Here is a 24,943-nt window from a genome sequence, read left to right as displayed (position 1 = left end):
TATGCTGTATTTTCTCACATTCTTTTGTCCCCTCTCCCTCCTGCACATCTTACATATATTTTTGAAGCCAACAACACTCTTTTCAATAAAATACTACTTCTACTTCTACCACCTGTTTGAACAAATAATAACAGTTAAAATCTATTGAGCACTTACCAGGCACTACAGTTTTACCATTTTGCAAATGGGAAAATATGCCATAGGTGTGAGGGGATTTGTCTGCATCAAGATCCAGGTCTGTCAGACACCCCCAAACCCACCAGTGTCACCCATTCCTGCATGTATTGAGATTTTTTTTTCCCATGTCATTAAATGTTTGAAAATGCTTTATAATGGCTATAAAAGGAAATTTTTGCAATTGTAAAAGCAGTTAGGTTCATTAAAATCACTTACTTTCCTACCAAGCAACACTTTAATTACATGTCTATTCAATGTAATAGGACATAGTTCATTCTGTAACAGACATAGTCCAAGAATCCTAAAAATAAAAACAGGGAAATATATTTAAATTTGAAAATAATTCTAAAACACATATAACCCCACACATACATATATAATATACACACAGTATTTTGAGAATTCTACAGCCTTATTTCTAATCAGTATGAAGAACATATACACATTTTAAAAACGATTGTTTTAGAAAATCTCAAACTGAAATTGTTAAAAAATTTAAGATTAGCGTTATTTTACCTGCCAATGTTTCTGAAACAATTCAACCTTGCTTCTGTGTTTTTGCCAGGCCTTGGAGTATAAAATCCTCTTTTTCCAGGTTGGTAAAACAAAGGGGCATTATCGTCACCATCGTCTGTATCGTCTAAATCCATATCTACAACACTTCGACTAGAGCCGTGACGCTTTCGGTTTTCCTAATAATAGAGTATCAGGTTAAGTCCCAAGTTTTTTTTTTTTTAAGCTTTTATTTATTTGAGAGAGAGCACACGTGCATGCAAGGGGGGTAGGGAGAGACAGGGACAAGCAGAGTTTGCACTGAGTGTAAAGCCTGATGCAGGGCTCAACCTCAGGACCCGAGACCATGACCTGAGCCAAAATCAAGAGTTGGACACTTTACCAACCGAGTCACCCAGGCACACCCCAAGGCTGATTTTAAAAACAAAACATATGAACTAGTTGTCTAAAATCACTCAAAGGGAAGTCAGGTAGGTAAAGCAATGTTTACATTTAAATGTAAATTTTTTAATTCATCTTTTCAGAACTGTGGTACTTATATAAAGCTCATGCCTATTAAATCTTTAAATTCTCTGTCCATTTAAAATCACTAATGAAACTGGTAGCTTCTTTCACCTTAATTCCTTAAAGATACTTTTGCTGGATATAAGAATGATGAACCATTGTCTTCTGGCTCATACCTTTCTGATGAGAAATCCACTGTCCTTCAAATCACACTTTCTCTATATGTAAAGCACTGTTCTTTGTTTAGTTTTACAGCAGTTCAATTATAATACATATAGACATAGTTTTCCTATTTAGGGTTCATTGACCACCTTGAATCTATAAATCTTGGTACCAAATGTGGGAAGTTCTCGCGGCTGCTATTTCTTCAAATATTCTCCTGCAGTAGTCTCTCCTCTTCGTCCAGGTGCTTTCAATGACACGGATGTCTGATCTTTCATTATGGTCCCACAGATTCCTGAAATTGTTCCCTTGTTCAAAATCTTCTCTCTGTTCTTTAGATAATTTCTGTCTTCAAACTGACACTTTCCTATCCTCTTCATTGAGTTATTGACCTATCTACTGAATTTTTTCTTTTAGAAAAGTTGTACTTCTTAAACATTTTTCTTAAAGATTTTATTTATTTATTTGAGAGAGAGAGAGCGCGTGCAGCAGGGGAAGCAGGCTCCCCGCTGAGCAGGGAGCCCAGTGCAGGAGTTGATCCCAGGACTCTGGGACCATGACCAAAGCCAAAAGCTGAGCCACCCAGGCATCCCTAGATGTTGTACTTCTAATTCTAAGCTTTTCCCTTGGTTCTCTTTTACAGTTTCTATTTCTCTGCTATGAACCTCTTTCATTCAGTTCACTAGTGCTTAACTTTATCTCATATTCTATCAGATAAAGATACCCCCATCTCCTAGAATATGAGATAAAGTCTTTGATAATTCCAACAAGTAGATCATCTTAAAGTTAGCATCTACTGGTTCTTTACCCAGGAGAACTGGTGGGTCTTGTCTGGTTCTTTGTATATTGAGTAATTTTGGAGTGTATCCTGGCCTTTTGAATATTAAGTTGTGAACTCTGGGTCTTGTTAAAATGATAGGGAGAATGTTGATGTTTTGGGGTTTAGCAGGCAATCACTCTGGTTAGATTCAGATTGGAAGTCTCACCATCTGTGCACAATGGTTCCAAAAACAGATTTTCAAAGCCTTTTATTTTTTGGGTCTGCCCTGCATATGCACCATAGAAAGTGTGGGACCTGGACAATACTACAGCTCAGTTCTCAAAGCCTTCTCTATTTCCCAACTAAGACCAGAGTTAAAGAGATCAGCTTTACTCTCTACCCTAAAACAATGCCATACTAGCTGTTAATCAATTTGACCGCCTTCTATCATCTGTGTGCTACTATCTACTTTTCAGAATACTCAGGCGGTTCCTTTCACATTTTGTTCAGTTTTTAGTTGTAATCAGTGAAAGAGGTTAAGATTATATTGGGTCTGCTCCACCATGGCTGGCACTGAAGTGTTTGGGGAACTAAAAAAGCCTTCCTTACTGCCTCTCCACAGGTCTCATTTTCTCTGCATCTTTGCACCCACTTCTTCCCTTGAGTTAAGCACTAAGAAATTCATGACATCTCTAAAATTAAAGCTTAATTCAGGCTGTGCTAAATTGGAGCTCCAAGTGCTGTTTATTAGCTCATGTACAGAACATCTCTTACCTGTACCTTTTCTGAGGAGTCTAATAATCCAAGATCCAGGATACTATCAGCTCCATTTTCCCTAAAAACAAATCAAAAACCTTTTACATTCCAGATAATTGAGACTTCTAGAATTTAGTGTAGAGAAACATGCATTTGAATTTATAAAGATTTATAAATACATTTATTAAAGGCTTTAAAAAATATCCAAGACACGTACTAGTCAGTGCAATTATAGGAACAGAGAAGTCAATAGTATATAACAAAAAAAATTAGGTGCTATATGTGTGATTCAAGATAATAAGCTAAGGGCTACCTGATTTACAACAAAATAATGCAGCTTCATAGGGGTACTGAAGCTTAAACTCACAGGTAGCATTATAAAAGAACAGAAAATGTTCAGAAAGCAATTGCAACAGGAATCAAATTCTTTAGTGTGTTTAATTATTCTACAATACAAATTCACAGTTCACTTTACATAGCCAGCTGAAAGGAGTCAAAATTACACATTATTTGCATTCAACACAAAGTACTACTAAATTAGCAATCCTTACATATAAAGATCTTTTTTCAAAATGTACATTCCTTGTAACCTTTTCTATAATGGGCTGAGCTCTATCGGTGCTGATTACATCCAGAGACAGGGAAAAGGAATGAAGAAATAGTACATAAAAGCCCAGAAAAGAAAAACAGTAATTACCAACAAAGAAGATAAACCTCTAGCAATAGTCTTTTGGCTTGGATGTTCAAAGGCTATGAGACAGGTAAGTGGCTGTTACATTTCAGCGCTTTAGCCTACCCATTTATCCATTTCTACGACTATATCCAATCTAATTCCTGCGCAAGATCATGACTGGGAAGACCAGAAATTTGCATCTAAAAAGCCTCAAACTGCATGTAAGAGTAGCCTCAGGATAGAAGGCACAGAATAAGTTTGGCCTATCTTCCTGATGTCACTTTTGTCACCTTGGAAAAAGAGTAATTTAACTATTAGATATTTTTAAGTTTTATATTAAAACAAATACATCACACAACAGAAAGCAAAAATTTGTGTGAATTTTTAAGATAGGTCAGGAGCTCTAAAAGAAACTTCACGCTTATGGCAAGAACTCGGGGACTACACCCCAGTTCCTTGAGATTTCTGGCTTCTGCCATTAGGGGTATTCTGGTAGAGAATTTGGGATGTACTTTTTACAAGTTATTTCTAAATATTAGGTATATAAAAGATTTTTAGAACCTAAGTCACTGCTAAAATTCTAACTTTCTAATACATGCAAAACTCAACTGTCTCACTCACGGATTTTAAGCCATCTCTTATAAAACCACTTGAAGTTGTGTACTTCATAGTATAAATTTTAAGATATGGTAGTACCTACATCCTAAAAATAAAGTAGTTGATATTTAAACTGAAATGCCTTCCCAATTATATACATTACCGTCCATGTGCTATAATGAGTTCCATGGCTTCATCCACTCTTGCCCTCAGAGAATCTTCACTTGCTAGAAGGAGAAGCAGCTGAGCTGGGGATAATTCCAACAGCATACCAGTGATTTTACTTGCAAATGCCTGTAAACAACAAACAAAGTTAGTTGCCCTTACTCTCTGAAACCTCTTGTCTACATCAACAATCGTTTAGCCGCCCCACCCTCAAAAGAAGAAGAAAATATAAGACCTTTGGAAAATGAAAAAAATTTCTAAACTAGCTAAGGTATTTTATTAAACTGGAAGCTTAATTAAAGAGGACTTTCAAAGTCTTGTTAAAGCTAGTTTAAAATTTGTATGACAAGCCTTTTAAGATTTCTGCTATCTATGAATAAACATACAAATACTCAGTTTCCATTTATCCCCCTCAGAGAGCCAGAAACCTTTCTTTCATGTAGGGTAGAAGAAAAGAATGGGAGGAAAGAAGGGAAAGAGGGAGAAGAAAGAAGACTATAATTAAGGCTAAGGGTTTACTGAAAGAACTATAGCTGGTTTTCTGTTTTATTTTCTCTTGCTGTAACATACATGTAAGTCATGTATAAAGGAAAACAAACACAACTAGTTTGTTTCATAATATAGGAAAAAAACCTTTAACAGAACATTCAATATAAAAATCTGGCAATACTTAACAGCAATAACGTAGATTATTTGCAGTATGTCCTAGCTACAATTTAACAGATTAGTCTGCTTCCAAATAAAGGTACAAATTAAATGCACAGATAATTACTTAAGCACACAAGGAACTTATTAGGTAGAATGCCAACTTAGCACCGGTAGAAAAAACAAAACTCCTTCAAGCTACCCTCCAGCAAATTTTGCTGCTTTCCCTCTTAAGCTTTCTTTTTACTATAGTCCTCAACCACAGGACTTGAAAGTAGCTAACATTTTTACAACGCCAACTTTAATTCAAACAACAAAAATGGCAGAGTCAGTTATGAGGAAGCTAAGTGCAGCATACATACTGGCTGCATTGCTTGTACACGAGGATAAAGTCTCTCTCCAAGCGCCTGACGATGTGCCGGCAGAGGGTCAGGATCATCACTAGGATTCCCTTCAGAGGCTGGTCGGAAGGGCCTAGTATCAATGGAAAGCTGCCTTCTGAAGTCTCTGTAGGAAGAACAAAGCTATTATATCTTATTTCCCTTGTCTGCAAAAAACATCAGCACCACTGGTAACAAAGATGAAAAACCAGAACATATAGGTAGCTCCAGTTATGGGATTAAGGTGGTGGAATGCCTAATGGATGATGGTTGGGAAATAAAGATTTTCTAGATGTTGTTACTTCAAAATCTGTAACTTTGCAATGCATAGTTCAATTTGATCCTAAGAGTCTAAGGGAGCAAGCCCATAAAATACCAGAAATCAAAAATTCACCCACACTTCCTAGAAATTTTAGTCCAAAGTAAAATGCCACCCACCCTAACAGGAGAAAAATTAAGAGGTTTAAATATAACACAATTTCCACAAATAGAATTTTAAGACAAATTGGGGAAAGAATGATATTCAGGGTTTTAAAAGCAAAATATTTTAATAATAGTACAGTTACTATTCATTTACCCAAATGTTAAAACTTTTTCTAAAAAATAGTACATAATTGAGACCCTCTTATTACACGCCTACCTCCAATTTCATTCAAAATGGTGGTAGGTGGTATTTAGTAAAAGATACAAAATGATCTCACCTATCTCGATCTCTCCGAGAACCTGCTCGCAAGCCACTACTCCTTCTCATTTCCCTTTCTCTCTCCCTTTCCCGATCCCTCTCTCCTCTGTTCCTTAATCTCTGCATTAAACCTGGAAGAAAATGTGAAACACACTTTATTTAGATACATGTAAATGCAACTACTTTAACTCTGAAAATCAATGTGAGGACAGAAGACAAATATAAGAACTTAACAGGTGAAGGTTATCTCTCTTAGCATTTGTGTTAATGCCTTTCTCTGATTGTCCCTCTGGTTTGAAGGTTGGGGGTTAACTGTATAGAATGTACCTGGCATAATAAGTATTCACTCAGTCATGAATTGTGTCACAACTGTGAAATAATATGTAGCAACTGGGGCTGTTAGTTTCACCATAAATAATGATGAGACTTCTTATGTGATTAGAGTCCTATCTATTTTCTTTATTCTTAGTTTTGGGCATTAAGCATTTATAGACACCTAAAACATTAGCTATTACTATTTTCAAAACGTTGAGCATAATAAGCCAAAGTATGGTTTCCTAAAGAGAGTGCAGAAAAGTTTATTCTGAAATGCTACAACTTCCCAGGTTCCCTCATTCACATCTGCCGATTTCTTTTTATTATAAGACTACGGAAAGTCAAATGGTAAAACTAATGATGAAAGGCTAGAGTACTCCGCACATCTTTTCATCCTCAATCCTTCTTGGAGCTCATTCAGCCTCTATGATGGCAGTTTACAGAACCTCAATACAGTATCACTAAAGCCTAGGTAAAATAAAGGATTTTCTTAGTAATTCCCTCCGCCTGAATTATCCACCTACACAATGACAATTCCTGCATGAATCCCTAATTACAACCTACTTTAAAGGCATTTGTAATTTTCACAGATTTTTTTTTTTTTAATTTGAAAATTAGCTAAGAATCCTAATCCCTAAGTACTGGTCCTCAAGGAGGTACAACTTGAGCCAGGATATTAAAAAGAAAATCTTATTACCAAAAAAACAAAGTCTTGCTAAATTATACAGTAAAGTTAGTAATACAGTCAACCAATTTACATTTGCTTACGAGCTCCTTATTTCACTGGGGACTGGTAGCAACTCTGCAAATTGTACTCTGAATAGCACTGCTCTAGAGAACAGTATTTTCTTAACCATCTGTGCTAATTAAATACAGGGTGGTGGAAATCTGTAATGTGCTCACTGATTTTTTTCTATTATTGTAGAGCTTACAACTTCCCACTCCCCAAACATGTAACAACTGAGATGAGAAACTCACTACTGCAGTCACATTTATGAAAATAGGTGGGGCAGTAAAAGAGCAGTGATGAACTGTTGATTAGAGTAGTTTAAACAAGATTAAATCATTAATCTAGAAAAAAATTGTATAAAAATGCGAATGGACACTAAAAGTTCTCCCATTATAAATACTTAGAACTGTGATTATAGTTGTTTTAATGAAAGAAGAATCTGTTTTCTCCTCTCAATCCCCTTTACCAATTTCATCCATTGAAATAATTTTTATGATGCTTGTTATCTGTAGAGTACACTTACTTGTATGAGTGCCTTTGTTAGCATTTTGGATACAATCTAAATTTGGCAGTTTTTCATTTGACAAAAATGCTTGTGCAATGGCGGTATAAAAACTTCGTGCTACACCACTGCCCTCTCCTGGCTCATCCTTAAATGTGACTTTTACTCTGTGTACAGCCATTGGTGTGGTAGCACATCTTCGACCAAAGTGATTGTTTAGCTGCCTCATGGTCTGCTGAATGAGAAGATCTCGATCCCGATCAACCTATTAAAATGCACCAGAAAGTAGTAAAGTCAGTATTAGAAACCACCTTGAAATTTTTCTATATATACAATATAAAACTGTAGTTTTAGTTTCTCGTTGAGAGTTTAACTACAAAATAATCTGGGTTCTCGGGAGCATATATTCCAAATTTAAAACTTTTTTTTTTGAGAGAGAAAAAAGGAAAGTGAACATGAGGGTGTGGGCGGGTGCAGATGGAGACAGACCATCTTAAGCAGGCTCTGCACTGGGCTCAGTATTGCACAGGGCTCAAATCTCACGACCCTGAGATCATGACCTGTGCCGAAATCACGATTTGGATGCTTAATAGACTAAGCCACCCCAGTCCCAAATAAAAAACATTCTAAAGCATTTAAAAATGTCTTGCATTAAATCCGGATAATGGAATGCAACTCAATCTAACATTTTCTTAGTAAGTCTGTTGGAAAACAGCCATTTGTTCAATTTTGGAATATACCAAGATAATTCCAAGTAAATAAAAAGTGTGTTTTAAAATCAAACACAAATAAAAAAAAAACAGCATATACTAGAAAACACAGATATATTTCTTTCGTGACAGAAAACGACAAGTAAAAGAAAAATGACGAGCTGGGAAAATGATTGGTGAGTGTCTTCTGTTACAAAGCTATATATTCAAAGCACTATAAGATAATGTGCTTCTAAAGAACCTTAAAAATTTGAGGAAAAAAACAACAGAAGAAAATGGGCAAGATATAAAAGTTCATAGAAAAGTAATAAATATATGAAACAATCTTTAACTTTGCTCATAATAAAAGAAATGCAAATTCAAACTACACAGAACGCCATTTCTTACCTATAGATTGGCAAAAATCTAAACATTTGACAAACTGCTGGCATGACTACAGAGGCATCTCATATTAATGTTGCAAGTGCAAAAGTACAGAACCACCATGCAGAAATATTTGCCAAAATTATATATACATATGCCTTTCTATGTCTAAGAATCTATCTCAAAGACAACATACTAGCCAAAAAGAAAAACACACACCACTATTCATAACTGCAAAAGATTAGAAATAAACCCAAATGTCTATCAGTAGGAGATTGGTGGGGCGCCTGGGTGGCTCAGTTGGTTAAGCGTCTGCGTTCTGCTCAGGCCATGATCCCAGGGTCCTAGGAGTAAGCACAGCTTTGGGTACCCTGCTCAGCAGGGAGCCTGCTTCTCCCTCTCCTCCCCACCTTTGCCCTCTGTCACGATCTCGGTCTCTCTCTCTCAAATAAATAAAATCTTTAATCAAAAAAAACAAAAACGAAAACCCACACCACCACCACCAAAAAACCTGTGATACAACCATAAAATGCATTACTAAGACAAAGCAGCTGTAAAAGGAAGGCGAACACTGCTCTACACAGCAATGGCTTTACCTCTGGGATATACTGTTAACTGGGAAAAGCAAGATGGAGTAAAATGTAGAGCACACTCGGGGGTCTGGAGTAGGGGAGAGAGATGGGTAATGAATACATACACACACATGCATGATTACAGTTTTTTTTAAAAAGGAAGACAATTAAAAACAAACAAACAAACAAAAAAAAAACCTGAAGGGGAAAGGTGGGCGCATGGTAAAAGAGACAGAAATAGAAACCAGATTTCCCTAAATGTAACTTCTTCTGTAGAGTTGTCCTTGCACTACTGTAGATATTTTACATTAATGACAAGAAACCAGATTTCCCTAAATATAACTTTTTCTCTAGGGTTGGCCTTGCATTATTTAGATGTTTTACATTAATGACAAAACCAAACCAAGAAAAGGCGAGAAAGCAATCCCTAAAAGTTAAAAGCAAAATTAAACAAAAGGCCCTGATTGTATGCAGATTAGTAGCAAAACCACACAAAAATTGTTTCAGGTGACTTGAAGCAATGTGACTATATCTCTAATTGGAAGGCCAAATAACGCAAATAAATCTTAAGCTATTTTCAATAATCATTTTGGGGTGGTAATGTTGATGTTGTGATTCTAAGACTGCTGTGTATATGCTGTGAGTAAAAGCAAATGAGTAATTTTCTTAGTGTTGTTGGGAAGTTGGGATGTATGGTTTGGAAGAAGGGAGGTAAAGACTAAGAGGTGGAAATAAAACAATTATGTGATCCTAAATCTTAAATTGGAATTGGAAATATCAAGTATATACTTAGTATCATTTCTCTTTTTCTTAAAGGAAAATTTCCTAGCTCTATCCATTGAACAGACCTAGAAACCATGACCGACTTAGTAGGCAATGAGCAACCCTACAGTCCAGATTATAATCTCAAAATACTTTTCCTACTAAAAGGAACCTTAAAGAAATGGTTGATTTAAGATCTGTGACAAGAAATACACAAGATGAGACATACCAAAAAGTAAAGAAGTTATCAAAGATTGTTGGAGTCCTGTCAAAAGGACCAAGGAGCCAAAGAGGACTCAGGACTCCCACTAGCCAAAGAAACAATCTGAGCATCAACAGAATACAATAACCTTAATGGAATAAAGGACATCAAAAATGTTAAAAAAACAAAAACAAAAACTGAAAATACTCACTGATCAAGAGAAGATGTTAGGAAACCAACTGCCAGAGATAACTACTACTCTAAATATGGTGATTACCATTTATTAAGTTTTTAATTATATAAAACATATCCCTAAACAAGATTTTTTGTTTTTAAACTTCATATAAATGGCACACTATATGTATAGTATAAGAAAATCTAAATACCTTTACCTCTAGTGATAAATCTCTTGACTGCTGATTCCTCAGTTTTTCCATTTCTCTACGGAATTTTGATTCTTTTACCTCAAAACCACCCAATTCAGTTAGGATCTTTAAAAAAAAAAAAAAAAGGCATGACAAAATTATTCTCTGACATAAATTCTTATGAAGCAGAACAGAATTAAAAGTGCTTAAAATACATACTGATCCAGGTTCTGCTCCAACATCTTCCATGAAAACCCTGCCAAATAGTTCCAAAGAAAGGCGCCAACGTCCTAACAGCATATCGTGGGAAATAACCATTCCCATGAAGCTACACTGTGGCCTGCAAGAGGTTTAAGGGGAGAGTGGGAAGTAATTAAGCCAACTATAAAGATTCCCTGATTTGGGGTCAATGACAGTAATTTTCTTGGTCTTTTCAAACCACATCCTCTCTAACAGAATTTTTCTGTAACTACTCATTCCTCACAGAACTTCTCATTTTTATTCCATTATTCCTTCTGTCCTTTATATAAGGATACATATCCCAGCTGCCTACCTTCATCTTCAATTTTACCTCTTCTCCCTAAAGTCCATCATGCCTCTCCATTTGGGTGCCTCCTAGATCCCTCTCCAGTTCAGATTTTCACAACAGACCAGAATTTCCACTGTGTTAAATATATCCATGTCAATGACATACATGTCCAACTCAACACAGGAAAACGGAATAAGGCCTCTTCACTTCAATGACACTGCCTCTTGCTTTTTTTTTCAGTAGTACCACCTATTTCCCTATGGCACAAACTTGAAACAAATTTTAATGTGTCTTTCCCGTTCCTCCAGAGTGATTAAGTCCTTCATAAGCTTCTCTTTCCAAGATTTCCTATCCATACACAAAGGCAATATTCTTTTTTAGCCCCTTTACCACTAGCCTGAACTAGAGTAACAGCTTTCTACTTTATCTCCTTACCTCCAATTCTTCTCTCCTTCAGTGGTTTGCTTCTACATAGTCTAATCATCTCAGCTCAGGCCATAATGTCTCCAAAAAGCTTGCCCCCACCCCCAGTCCACATTTCTTCCTTGCCTTTTATGGTTGTTGGACTGTGTATATAAAATAGTATATAGTTTCCTAAGCAAAAATAATTGTTTGATATTCTGTAAACCATTTGTACTCAACAAATCATTTAAGATTAGTCATACTGAGCCACAGTGTGCACTAGCAATTTTTACTGGGAAATCAAAGAACCCACCTCTTTCTTACAAGATAATAACCAACTGTGAACCTGGCATAGGAGCCCAAGCAAGTATGAGAGTCACAAATCTACAAAACTCTACAGTCATTCACAGGGTTTTCCTTTGTTGAGCCGCTGGTAACACGACTGTAACTGGCAATTTGACATGGACACACTTTAACTCAGTACTGAACATTAAAAAAAAAAACAAAACAGAGCCTTAGAATTTCCTCAGTAACGTGAAGAGAAAATTAGAATGACAATCAATGACTATATAGTCACCCCCAAAATCCAGAAAGCGCAAATATTTAAATATCTGATTATAAATCAGGAACACAAAGAAATAAGATAACATTTAATTCTATTATTTACATACAAATGAAATAAAATTATAAAATCCCTAAATAAAAATTCTTCCAAGAATTATAATACCGATAAAGTAATGTTACAGGAAAACGATCTCCACTTAGTAAATACCTGAAAGATGTAAGAGGTGGGCCTTCACTTTCAGTCAGTCCTATTTCTGCTAGTAAACTGCTTTTCAATTGTGCTGCAAGATCGTGAGCAGATGGCCCTGGTTTTGAACTTTCAGCTTCTTCTGGCACCACATTCTGTTCTTCCCCTTCCTTTTTTTGTCGATTTTGCATGTTCATTACATTTTTCAAATTGGCAGCATAAGACATTTTAGTTGGGAGAACCTATGAATTTTTACATATAGAAGTTAGGCATTAGAAAAAAAACTGACTAGATTTCCTTTTCAAGAACTTACTATAACTCCACAGAAATTACATGGAAGTTAAGTAATTCCTTTCTAGCGCTTCAACAACAAAGATGCAGCCTGAGAACTTTTCAAGGATTCTTTATAATACCAGTGGTTACTTTATTGTCCTATGTATTTTCAGTATTTGCAGGATTGCATTCTTTTATCACTCAGATAATAAAGAAAATTCTGCTCTTAAAAATGTTATGTTTTTATTTGAGAAATAGTACAGACTGCGTAATTTTAGGCTCTCAAATAAGGCTTTTATCTAAAAACTAGATCTACTATCTAACTAGTTGTATAACAACAGACATTCCCACAAGAAATGACAAGAAATGTCATCTCTGCAAGCCTCAATTTTTTACCCGTAAAATCAGGATAAAAATGCTTTCTATCCAACATGGTTATAAAGACTGAGACCGCACCTAGTAGATATTAATAATGACCTGTTGAATAATTCTACTTTATTTATTCATATTCTACAGCCAAAAAGTTTGAAGCCAATATGACAGATATTCATATATACGATATATATACATATGCATTACACATATAAAGATTTAATTTCCAGCAGCATTACATCATTCAACTCTGTGAAACAGGCCAAACACATAATGAAACTGCCATTTCACAGATGAAGTCACTGACCTAAAATAAGTTAGTCTTAAAGCAGGATGGTAACACTGACGGAGTTATGAAATAATATGGAATTATGTCATAAGGCAGGAATTTCTGATATTTCCATTATTTGAGGCAATACAATATCCTGGAATAATGCATTTCCAAAACTCGAGATACTGGGACAAGTTCTCATTCACAAATATTATATTGTGGAGATTTTTACTATCTTACCTCAAGGCAGTTTCTATCCACTGTAACCTCCATTAAGCACTTCCCACTACTGGCAGATGAAGAATAAAGACCCTGACTTGGACGGCCAAAAAGATCCTCCTTTCTAGCGTTTGGCTGCAATTTTAACAGAAATATTCTAGTTACACTGAACACTTAAAAAAAAAAATAGAGTCACTTAAAAAGAAACCTTGTAAGACTAGTTTATCTAACTCACCTGCAACAGATGTGGCTGATCGGCCAAGGGGATCGCTTCAGCCAGAGGCACTTCAAATGGATTTGGGGGTATACATCCAAGGAACGTCATGGAGTCTGAGCGTCGGAAAAATGGATGGTTTTGACCCGTTTCTGCAGGAAGAGAGTCCTCATCCTTATCATTCAAAGTAGCACCTAAATGTAAAGAGATAAAGTGTTTGTTTTGTAGAAAGTATTAATTACCAGGGAAGGGTAAAAGAATCTCAATCTTTCAATCCAAAATTCCTGTAACCTCTTCATGAAATTTTAATGTCACCCCAAAACCAAAAATAACTGTCTAAAATTCTGATAATATTTTTAGGTGAAAATTTAAAATATTAGCAATTTAAAGTGGTTACAATGGTAAATTCTATTATGTGTACTTTAACATGACAAAAAAATACTTAAAGTATTAGCAGTAACAAATAGTGTTCCATTTCTGTACTGGACAAACATTTCCCAACGCTTTCTCTCACGAGGGATTCAAACCTGAATAGAGCTAGCTTCCTAAGCCTATTCAGGACATGGCTCACTAATGACTCTAAAAGGAGGAGATGGTCTGGAGCAGAGATTTGAACATGTGCTTACAAAAATTCTTTCTCTACAAGACAAAAATGTCTGGATGCCTCATTCATCTCAACAGTAAGTCAGCAGAAGAACACCGTCTCCCCTTAATAGAGTAAAACTGGACAGTGTACGGTACGCTATGAAAATACTGAGCTATGGCTGGGTTTTCAAACAGCAGCAGTTAGATCAGTTGTCTTTCCCCGGGCTGAATAAGGGTTCTAACTGTTAACAAGAAATAGGGAAGAAGACAGGCTATTTGACCCCACTTCAAAAAATTTTTAATTCCACTTGAAATAATAGCTAAAAACTAAAAAGAGACTGCAGAAGATCCCAAAATTTCTTCAGTTTGGAATATTTTCTTTTTATTGCATTAACTCGTAATTACGTTTTGATATTCGAGAGTTATAATGGGTATTTCTCATTGTCTTGACTAAACCTATTTTGCATCAGCATTAATAAAGGTTCTCTTAAGATTTTTAAAAATGCTATACTTACACACTTAAAAATAAAGGTAAACATAAGACTAAAACACAAAGGATACAAAGATAAAATAGAAAAAATATTGACTGTTAAAAAGTTCGTAACGCTTCTTTAATTCATCCTTATTTATGAAGCAAAGATCTCAAGGATATATAAGGGAAAATGGACAGAAAATTCAAGAAATGGGACATAGAGAAGAAAAGAGAAATTCCCACCCAGACAGAAAATAATGAAGTTAAAAAGCTTGAAGGGGAAATACTGAGGCAGCCATTTCTTGAAGTAGATTAGCAGATTTTCTGTACACTAACTTTGATTGGTGTCATCATCATTTTCATGTTCTGAATCTTCATTATCAATACCCAGTTCCAAGAGTTCTCGCGTCCTTTAAAAAGATAAGTTTTTACATGAAGTATGGAGCAGAGATGATGGGAACTATAAGCAAAAAACACTGAAGAAATCAGTTAAGTATCTAGTCAATTTCAAACATTGTGATCAAGTTTTAGACTCTGGCAATGGTAGACTGACCAGCCAAATGTATAGCAATTACAAAAGAGGTTCAAAAGAAAAAGGATAATCACAGTAAGAAATAGTGAGTACTTACACAAACTCTAATAGAAAACATGACAACTACATCAAACATAAAGCTTAAGTGGATTCTCAGGTTTCCTGTTTTAAATGAGTAGTAGCTATGGATACTCAAGCCCTCTTTCCCACATGAAATGTTCCTATACTATTTCTCTTTTGCAACACTGTTCTCCTCGCTCCAAAAATTGAACAAAACTGATAGAGACCATTTTTAGCAATTAAGTATTTCCTAAACCAACCTCATGGCAAGTATGGGTACCTTTTGCGTTCCAGTTGAGGCGTATCCAATGTTGTTTGCTGATTCATTGCTTTAATCCAATATATAAGGGCTTGAAAAACATATGCCACATGCTTCAGTGAGCAAACATCCAAAACTGGAAGAACATCAGAATGCTCATCATTATGAGACCGCATTAAAGACAGAGCGTAATTTAGGAAGTCCCCTCGGGCAGACATCATTCCTTGACGGGCGCTAAGCAATGTAGCACGTCTGGAGGAGGAAAAAGAAATTAAAGTCTTTTTAAAAAGGACACAAATGTGAAAGTTACCAACATCATAAATATTCAAAATTAGGAACTAAGGGTATCCATAAATCAAAACTCATTAGCCATACATGGTCCTCTAATGATTTTTTTTTTTTTAAAGATTTATTTATTTTAGAGGGGGGACGGCAGGGGGTGGTGAGCAGAGGCAGAGAAAGAAGCCAAGCAGACTCCCTGCTAAGCTCAGAACCCAACACAGGACTCTCAGGACCCCGAGATCAAGACCTGAGCTAAAATTAAGAGTCAAACACTTAAATGACTGAGCCACTCAGGTGCCCCACTATCCTGTGCTTTTATTCAGGAAAGGATTTCTCGTGTCCTTTGGAAGAGAAAGGAATTTCTTCCCTAAAGACAATGGTTCTCAAACTTCAGGGTCTTATCAAAATCTCCTGGAGGGCTTGTTGAGACAAACTATGACCCCATCTCCATAAAATTTAGTAGATTTGGAGCAGGGCCGCCAAATTTTGTATTTCTAACAAGCTCCTAGGTGATGTTGTTGTTGCTATTCTGAGGAATTACATGCTGAGAACTACTGCCTAACATGACACTAAGACACAAGCAACAAGAAAACACACACAGCGTTGAGACTTTATCCAAAATTAAAAACATGTTCAAAGAACACCATCAAAAAAATGAAAACACACATAGGATGGGACAAAATTTCTGAAAGTCATGAATCTGATAAGGAACTTATATTCAGAAAATATAAGCAACTCATACAACTCACTAACAAAAAAAGACAAGCCAATTAAAAAACGGGCAAAGAATCTAAACAGACGTCTCCCCAAAGATATACAAATGACCGATAAGACCATGAAACAATGCTCATCATTTATTTAGCCATTAGGGAAACGCAAATTGAAACCACAATGACCTACCACTTCATAACCACTAGGATGGCTACAAGAAAAAAGTAACAAGTGTTAGCCACAAGACAGAGAAATTAGAAACCTCATACACTGCTATTGGGAATGTGTAACAGCACAACCACTCTGGGAAAGTCTGGCAGCTCCTCAAAAGGTTGACAGAGAGAATTACCGTATGATCTAACAATTCCACCATTACGTATTTACCCAAGGTGACTGAAAACATGTCTATACAAAAACCTGTACACAAATATTCACAGCTGCTTTATTCACAAGAGCCAAAAGGGTTGAAAAACCCAACTTATGGATTAAAAAAAAAAAAAATGTGGCACATCCATACAATGAAATACTACTAGGAAGTCATGTATTGACTGATAATGCTAAACCTGGACGAACCTTAAAACCATCATGCTAGATAAAAGAAGCCAGGCACAGAATACCACATACTGTATGATTCCCTATTTGAAATGTCCAGAATAGGCAACACTACAGAGAAAGAGTGTAGATCAGTGGTTGCTTAGGGTGGGAAGGTAGAGGAAAATCGAACATGACTACTAATATTCTCGTGGAGATGATAAAAAATATCCAAAAATTAATTGTGATGATGCGATTAACTGCATAGCTCTGAAAATACTCACAAGTATGGAACTGTACACTTAAATGGGTGAACTGTGCAGGATGTGAATTCTCTCTCAATAAGGGTATTCTATTAGAATGAGAACTACAGTGAAATAAAGGGAGACCCCTGTTCCCAATCAAGATCTATTATCAGAACTCTATTCTTCAGGGAGGAACTTGCCTAACAAAGACAATGTTTGTATCTTTTTGTGGAGCAGGCTTCCCAGGACAAGAAAGCAGAGGCCTCCCAAGTAGTCCAGATCTCTCTGCCAAGCATTCAGTTTTGTATTCTAGACGTTTCCACCAAATCCTCTCCCAGTTCTCAGTAAATCAAGTATGTCCATTCTATACTCCTTTAGATTTTTCTCTTAAATTTCCTATTAGTTTATTCAGAATCAAAGTCTACGTGTAAATTCTGCCTCCTCCTGCTCCACCCTTCAACAAGGCTGTAATTCTGTATGATTTCAGTGTTTCTTTCTCTCCACCTTCCTGGCCTTCACTTGTCCTAAATAACTATTACTTTTCAACTGTAGACTCCAACCATATCTTGATAAGGTTCCTGAGCAGTCTCCTAAGCCCCTTGTCTTCCTCCCTAAATATAAACAGCAAGGTTGTTTTGCCTAAGCCAAAAATAGAACCAAATCCTAGGACTGTGACTTCAGGTATGGGGTACTTTCACTATATAGCACTGCCTCGTGACTCTAGTATTCAATTTTGGGCTAATTCCTAGCCCTGAAAAAGTTCATTTTATAACTAAACAGAAAGAAAACTGTTGGGTGGCTCAACTGGTTAAACGTCTGACTCCTGATTTTGGCTCAGGTCATGATCCCAAGGTCATGAGATCAAGCCCTGTACCAGACTCTGCTCAGAAGGGGTTTGCTTGAAGATTCTCTCCCTCTGCCCCTACTCAACTCTCTTGCATGTGCTCACCCTATCTAAAATAAATAAGTAAAACCTTAAAAAAAATACCAAATACATAAATATACTTAAATACAATTCAACAAACTGGTAGATGTAGAAAAAAGAAATTTGAGGGAATCAAAGAGCAGCTTTGGTAACTGCACACTCTCTCCTCTTCCCGAGTACAACATGCATTCATATTCCATGGTCAAAGGACACAAGGATGTAGATCAACTACTTCAAAATGAGAAGTATTCAGCATCAGATTCCTACAATCTCAATGAATTTTTTAAAATTAGCTTGGATTAGAACTAACTTATTTTGCTTCAACTACACAACAATTTAAAAACAAGTAACACAAGATATCTCCCTCCTTCAAACAAAACAGACTGAGGTCTTATGTAACAGCAATCTAAAAGCTCTAGCTTTCTAGGACATACATAAGGGTTCTGTCTAAACATACAAGCATATATGAAGCATTTCATACCGTCTGCCTTCCAGGGTTCGTAAACTAGCCTCTTCTCGTGCAGTCATCCTTTCTCTTCGAGCTGAATTCTGAGAAGCATGAAGAGGATGATTTGGATGCCCCGGATCACCAGCAGATGCTAATGCAGAACCATAACGTAATTGAGCTTCAGTAGAATCCATAATACTGACCATCCAGTTCCAAGTGGGAATAAGCTTTTCTTCTACATAGTTCTATGAAGACCAAACTAAAATAGTTAAAACTATCCAAATAAAGTTAAATTTGATATACTAGTATTATGTAAACATTTAAATATTTGTAACATTAATTCCCATTATACTGGAATTCTCATAAATGATCAGCCAAAATATTTATTTGAATGAGTAACTTTTCAATGTTTTCATACCTGTAAGTTTACTGCATCTTGGTAAGTCAATTTCACAGCTGCTGGAATCTGAGAGTACACTAGGTGATTATACTTAGGAATAAGGCCCATCAAGTCCGAGATTTGTCTGATAACAATGCTGTAAGCCCTGGCTAAACTGCTTGCAGATGTTAAGTAGCTGCTGGCATTGCTAGCTTCCAAAGCAGCTGCCGCAGCTGCAGCACTCGTGCTGATGGTACCACTCCGGCGTAAATTTGAAGGATCAATATAAATCAAACCCGCTGAACTTGCTATAAAGAAAAAAGGACAACCACAACAAGTTGTCAGATGCTAATTGTGTTTCTCTAGCACTGTATACATTTAAATAAGCTAAAAGATCAACTGCACTGGCAAATGTGGCAACTGAACAAAAAACTTTTTCTTAAACCACACTAAATTAGGGAGGGCAATGATGAGGGGGACAAGAATTACTATAATGTTCTCAACCAGAGACAATTCTGCTATTCCCTGCCGCCCCCAAACAGGGGACATTTGACATCTACAGGCATTTTTGGTTGTCATGAGGGGGTGTGGGAGGTGGTGTTGCTACTGGCATCTGGTGCATAGAGGTCAACGATACTGCTAAACATACTACAATGCACAATCACAAATAAAGGATTATCCAGCCCAAAGTAGCAATGGTACAGACACTGAGAAATCTTGATATAAGCATATGTAAATACTTTTTGTACTTGAACCCAGCAAAACAATGAAGAACTATTATGAAACTACTTAACTGGGCTAGATAAACATACGTAATTTTAAAAACCTATTTAAGTCTTTCAAGAATACAAAGTCTTCCGACTTGCCTGCTGGCGTGGATGTGCTGGAAGGGGCTGTGCTGGCCGCCCGCTGATGCTGCGTGTTGCGGACAGCCCACTGCATGGACCGGGGAGCTTGAGCAGCGCCATTGGCGTGGGAACTATTTGTGGTTCTCTCTAATGGCTCATCAAGCATAAAGGTCTCCTGTTCTATGTCGTCACTCTGACTACTGCTGCTATCAGAATCACTTGAGTCATTTGATTGTGAATCATCTTCAGAAAAGAAGGCAGGAACACTGCTCGCACCTAAATTTTTTATTTTGAAAACCGAAACCACTGTCAGTTTGTTGATATTTAAAAGTACAGTGTACTCACTTATTCAGGAAAATAAACATATATTAAACAGAACACCAGGCTATAGTCTTAATAGTCTACAAAACTCATTAAGATAGTTTAATTACAAAACAACTGTTCTAAATGAACCTTAAAATTAATCAATTTTTAAAAATGAGAAAGGAAAAAAAAAGTAATTAAAATATCTTCCTCACTAATATCCACAGGGAAAAAGGATTAAGTCACAAAAAAGACCCACTCTTGTGCAAATCATAAGGAGTATAGTTTAACCAATTCATGCTGAGTATACACATAGCCTTAGTATAAGCAAGAAAGCTGTATATAAATAAGGGAACGTACCTGCTTCTGAGCCCGCAGTTGCTGCAGTAACAACACTTCTACGCCCACTAGCGTTATCTTGGTTGCTATGGTTACTTTCACTGTCACTTTCTGTTTCAGCTGCTGCTAGCAAGTCCAGCTCCATGTCACTCCCTAGAAAATATATTTAAATAAGAAGGGGGGGAAAAAGTACAAACTCATTGTAGAACAAGACAAGGTCCAATAAACCAGAATATCATAAGGTAAAGGAAGGGTGGAAGGGCAGAGAGGGGGGATTACTACTACAATAAGCATAACTGCCTGCTTAGTAGGAGAAAAATGACTGGGCAAATGATGGTACTCAGTAGACTATTACACTCCAATTCAGAATCTGTTCTGCAGAGCCTAAGGTAAAAAAGGGTTGGGCAAGAGACCCTCCATCAGGGGCAAAGCCCTGGGCTAGGTCCACTGCTCCATTTTCATCTGTTTTATATACAGGGATTCTAAAAGGGAAAGAAAGCTAAAAAAGATGTATCTAGAATTTTACAATATATACATGTCAAAACATGTAAAATTACAAACTGTAAATATGTGCAGTTTGTGGTATGTCAATTGTACCTCAATAAAGCAGATCCTCAAAAAGTCTATCGATTGGCTACTAGTAAGAACAGTTATGACGACTATGTAGCAAAAATGCCAAAATGATTATTGTTAATGAAAAAAGAAAGGCACAAAAATTACACATGTAATATCTAAGAAGACATGCATGGAAATGGGGCAGAACAGGGGAGGACTGAAAGTAAAAATACAAACTATTAGCATCTGGGTGGGTTTATGAGTCATTTTTTTCCTTTTCTCTAATTTGCAAATGTTGCCTAATGTAGTTATGATTATTTTAACTTCTAGAAAGGCTTTTAAGAAAAGTCAAAACTTTTAAGTCAAAACCAAAAGGTAAAGGAGGAAGAAGATAATATTATTTTATATTTATAAATATATACATAGGCATATATGCATAAATTTATGTGTATATATGTGTACAGCTGCTTCCTAAAATTTTGAAACAGATGCTAGATTGAAAACATGCTGAACTTTATAGTCATTATACATCAAATGGGGCTTTTCTCTATATTAATATCCTTAAAGGTACCTGATTTATTCATACTGAATAATTTCTCAAATAACCTGCATACCGTCTTCATCATGCTCATCGTGTTGTCCCTCTGCCTCAGCATTTTCTTCCCCATGTTCTTCCTGTTCATCATGATGATCCTCTTCTCCAGCCACGCCCTCCACCACCTCAACCTAAATCCAGAATCTTATTTGTAGACAATCAAAGCACATAATAAACCCACATCTCTACCAGTATTCCTCCACAGCAATTAATAACTATAATACGAAGATCCCTAACTACAGAGAATTTTAACACTAAGGAGTTTCAAAAATCATTGGCTAGTGACAACTTGCTATCAAAATCATTATCAATATATCCTAAGGTTTGTAATTATTATCCATATACAGAACCTTAAAATTGGAAGTATAACAATTATGTACAGACTAAGTTTTTTAAACTTCCACAGTTATAAAATTTACCTAATGAAGATGCATATCCTCTATACCTTCATATCCACTGCACCTAAAACCTTTTTTCTTAAACATTGATATCTTTTCTAAGTAAAAATAAGCTTATGTTTCAATTCTGTATTATCCACTAAATCGAGGATTATTAAAGTCTTTTTAAAATTATAACCATAGATGAGAACATGTAACAAAAGTCTAAAACCTGGAAGCAAATACATACAATGGTAGTAAGCTACTATTAAGAAAACTTCTTCCCTCCCATATAAAAGCCTCTCATCTACCACAATGAAGACAATTACACAACCACCTCTTCCACATCCGCGGAAACAATGTCATCCTGTTCTTCGTCTCTGCCCCGAACAGGCTGCGACTGGCTAATGCGCCTCTGCTGGGGGTTCCGGATGATGTAGGAAGACTGAGACTGACTGGAGCTGCGGAGAAATGGGAGCTTATGAGGGTGCTGCTGCCACCCCTCTGCCACACAGCACACTTTCTATGTTTCTCAGTGACACTCAGTGTGACCCACTTGCCAGGATGCTATTTTAAATCTGACCTAAACATTCTTGGAAACCAACAATAATTAATCTATAGTATATCAGAAAAGATGAAGCCCAAAGAAATTAATTTTACCAAAGAGATTTAACTTAGAAATCTCAGAACTGTTTTTACTTTTTGGTAAGTCATTTCAAATGTGTTAATGCACATCCTTTTAGGAGTCCTTCCCATTGAGACGCTTTACGGGAAATTTTTTCCTTCTCCGCTGCTTTCAATGCCAGCAGTCCTCAACTTTCCAAGGTTCCAACTGCAGCATTCCCCAACGAAGCATGGTAATAAGTGTGCTTCCTACAAGCGATCCACTCCTTTTAAGAGACCTGACCTTGCCTACTTTGTATATTAACCACGGACTTGTGTGTAGAGGAACAACATCAGTTCGAAAGTATGAATTTGAAAAGAGAATCATAAAATGTGGATGGCCAAATAGTTCCACTTCCCTAAAACTACGCCTTGGAAACAGCCAAGAAAGGACAGATGCCTCCATTATAAAGGGAAGGGGAGAATGAGAAAATGCAGCTTAAAATGCAGGTCAGAGATCAGAAGATGGTTGTGTGACCTACTATTATCCTTTATTTACAAATTAAGAAATACAGTCTAAAAGAGGTTAAAGGACCTTTAAAGGTGTTTACATGGATAGTGTTCTTTCCTCACCTCAGCTGCTCTTAGAAATGAGAAACCAGTGACACATGAAGAGTCAACTGACACACTCTGCCTTCAAACACACAAGCAGTCTCAAATATGGTGTTTCATACTAGAAATTTAAGTAACTGGTCTTCAGAGATAGTGAGTTACAAAGCATATGAGAAGGCTAAAAGAAAATCTGGAAAGATGAAAAGGGTATTTCCAACCCAAGATTTCAAGATTTCCAATATTAAAAAATAAGAGTCAACATCTGTGAAGCCACAAGTAATTAGTATTTCTTTTTCTTTTTTTGAAGATTTTATTTACTTACTTGACAGACAGAGTGACAGTGAGAGGGAACACAAGCAGGGGGAGTGGGAGAGGGAGAAGCAGGCTTCCGACGGAGCAGAAAGCCAGATGTGGGGCTCAATCCCAGGACCCTAGGATCATGACCTGAGCCGAAGGCAGACACTTAATGACTGAGCCTCCCAGGTGTCCCTAGTATTAAAAAGAAAATATCCTGGAACATCCACAAGGTCTATCATCCCCTCAAAGGAGTTATGCACTAAGTATATGTGTACTAAGTCCCAAAATATATTAATAACTCCCCATTCAGAAATGGAGCTTCAGTTTACTTCATACTGTGATTCAACTTTTTTCCCACTAGACTTCATGGCATAACTACAGTCCTGAAACCCAGTCTAATAGGAGCTGTAAAAATATTCTAAGTTGTGGGAACTTCTAGTTCCAGCAATTTGCCAAACTGCAGAGAAATCCCTCTTGGTGTAGATTACCTAAATATGCTAGATAAAATATTTAAAAAACAAAGCACAACTATCCTGGTGAAAAGGGGAAACAATCCTATGTCATTAAGCTTGAGAGCAGTGGTGCCACCATTTACACCAAAGGCATGTGCTCCTGTCTCAGGCTAGAAGGGTTTCAAAGAGCCACAGGTTTCACAGGAGACGGTCTAGGATGTAAGCAAAATAGGAAGTTATATCACAGAAATTCCTTCTGTCCCCCTCACATAAATAAAGCCAAACGTAAACCAGGAAAGGGCAACCGATTTCAAGAGACCATCAGCCATGGCTGGATGGGTAGGAAAACTGTCTCTTCAGAGAACTTCTGATTACAAATCTGCACTCGTGAGAGTTTAAGGCTACAATCTGTGCTGTGAGGTAGGGTGGGCTTCAGTGAGGAGTCATCCGATGCCTCAACACTATCAATAAGCACCAAACAGGGGCGTCTAAATGGCTCAGTCAGTTAAGCATCTGCCTTTAGCTTAGAGGTCATGATCCCAGGGTCCTGGGATGGAGCCCAGAGGGAAGCTCCCCGCTCAGTGGGCAGTCTGCTTCTCCCTCTGCCCCTCCACCTGCTTGTGCTCTCGCTCACTCTTTCTCTCTCTCAAATAAATAAGTAAAATCTAAAAAAAGATAAAGAGCACCAAAAAGCAGTTATCTCCCCCTACTCTGCCATCTAATATTCTAGAATATACGAAAAAGGAAAAAAAATCTGTCTAGAATTCTCTCTAAATATCTTTAAACTTTAATAGTTATTCAACCTTGGACAAGTTACCTAACCTCTCTGAGCCTCAGATTTCTCATTTTTAAAATCAGAATGACAGTGGTTATGAGTTATTGGGAACATTAAGACAGGTAATGCATTTACCATGCTTAAAAGTTCCTAGTTCATAATAAAATTTCAGCTAACAGTTTTTGTATGAAG

At 36.7% G+C, this 24,943-nt stretch overlaps 1 protein-coding gene across 6 annotated transcripts in view; it reads right to left on the bottom strand.

The window, feature by feature from the left end:
- The window catches only part of UBR5 (ubiquitin protein ligase E3 component n-recognin 5), a 137,882-nt gene that overhangs the window by 9,395 nt on the left and 103,544 nt on the right, over window positions 1-24,943 (bottom strand). For 3 of the 6 annotated variants that reach the window (XM_032858564.1, XM_032858562.1, XM_032858559.1), the window contains exons 35-54: window positions 22,350-22,473; window positions 21,655-21,766; window positions 20,507-20,638; window positions 19,862-20,119; window positions 19,035-19,303; window positions 18,650-18,861; window positions 15,496-15,726; window positions 14,960-15,033; window positions 13,588-13,760; window positions 13,374-13,487; window positions 12,239-12,459; window positions 10,755-10,875; window positions 10,557-10,661; window positions 7,583-7,826; window positions 6,034-6,145; window positions 5,315-5,459; window positions 4,306-4,436; window positions 2,891-2,951; window positions 694-869; window positions 394-478 (exon numbers count right to left, since the gene is read on the bottom strand). In XM_032858564.1, coding sequence (XP_032714455.1) covers window positions 394-478; window positions 694-869; window positions 2,891-2,951; window positions 4,306-4,436; window positions 5,315-5,459; window positions 6,034-6,145; window positions 7,583-7,826; window positions 10,557-10,661; window positions 10,755-10,875; window positions 12,239-12,459; window positions 13,374-13,487; window positions 13,588-13,760; window positions 14,960-15,033; window positions 15,496-15,726; window positions 18,650-18,861; window positions 19,035-19,303; window positions 19,862-20,119; window positions 20,507-20,638; window positions 21,655-21,766; window positions 22,350-22,473 — 3,100 coding nt within the window. The remainder of the gene's footprint in view (window positions 1-393; window positions 479-693; window positions 870-2,890; window positions 2,952-4,305; window positions 4,437-5,314; window positions 5,460-6,033; window positions 6,146-7,582; window positions 7,827-10,556; window positions 10,662-10,754; window positions 10,876-12,238; window positions 12,460-13,373; window positions 13,488-13,587; window positions 13,761-14,959; window positions 15,034-15,495; window positions 15,727-18,649; window positions 18,862-19,034; window positions 19,304-19,861; window positions 20,120-20,506; window positions 20,639-21,654; window positions 21,767-22,349; window positions 22,474-24,943) is intronic. The other 3 variants (XM_032858560.1, XM_032858563.1, XM_032858561.1) reach the window with 2 other exon arrangements.

Source organism: Lontra canadensis, unplaced genomic scaffold, assembly GCF_010015895.1.
Source record: "Lontra canadensis isolate GAN:19392208 unplaced genomic scaffold, GSC_riverotter_1.0 scaffold15, whole genome shotgun sequence".
In the NCBI taxonomy this organism is placed as follows: domain Eukaryota; kingdom Metazoa; phylum Chordata; class Mammalia; order Carnivora; family Mustelidae; genus Lontra; species Lontra canadensis.
The sequence above is the reverse complement of the archived record's forward strand: the minus strand, read 5'-3'. Positions and strand labels throughout refer to the sequence as shown.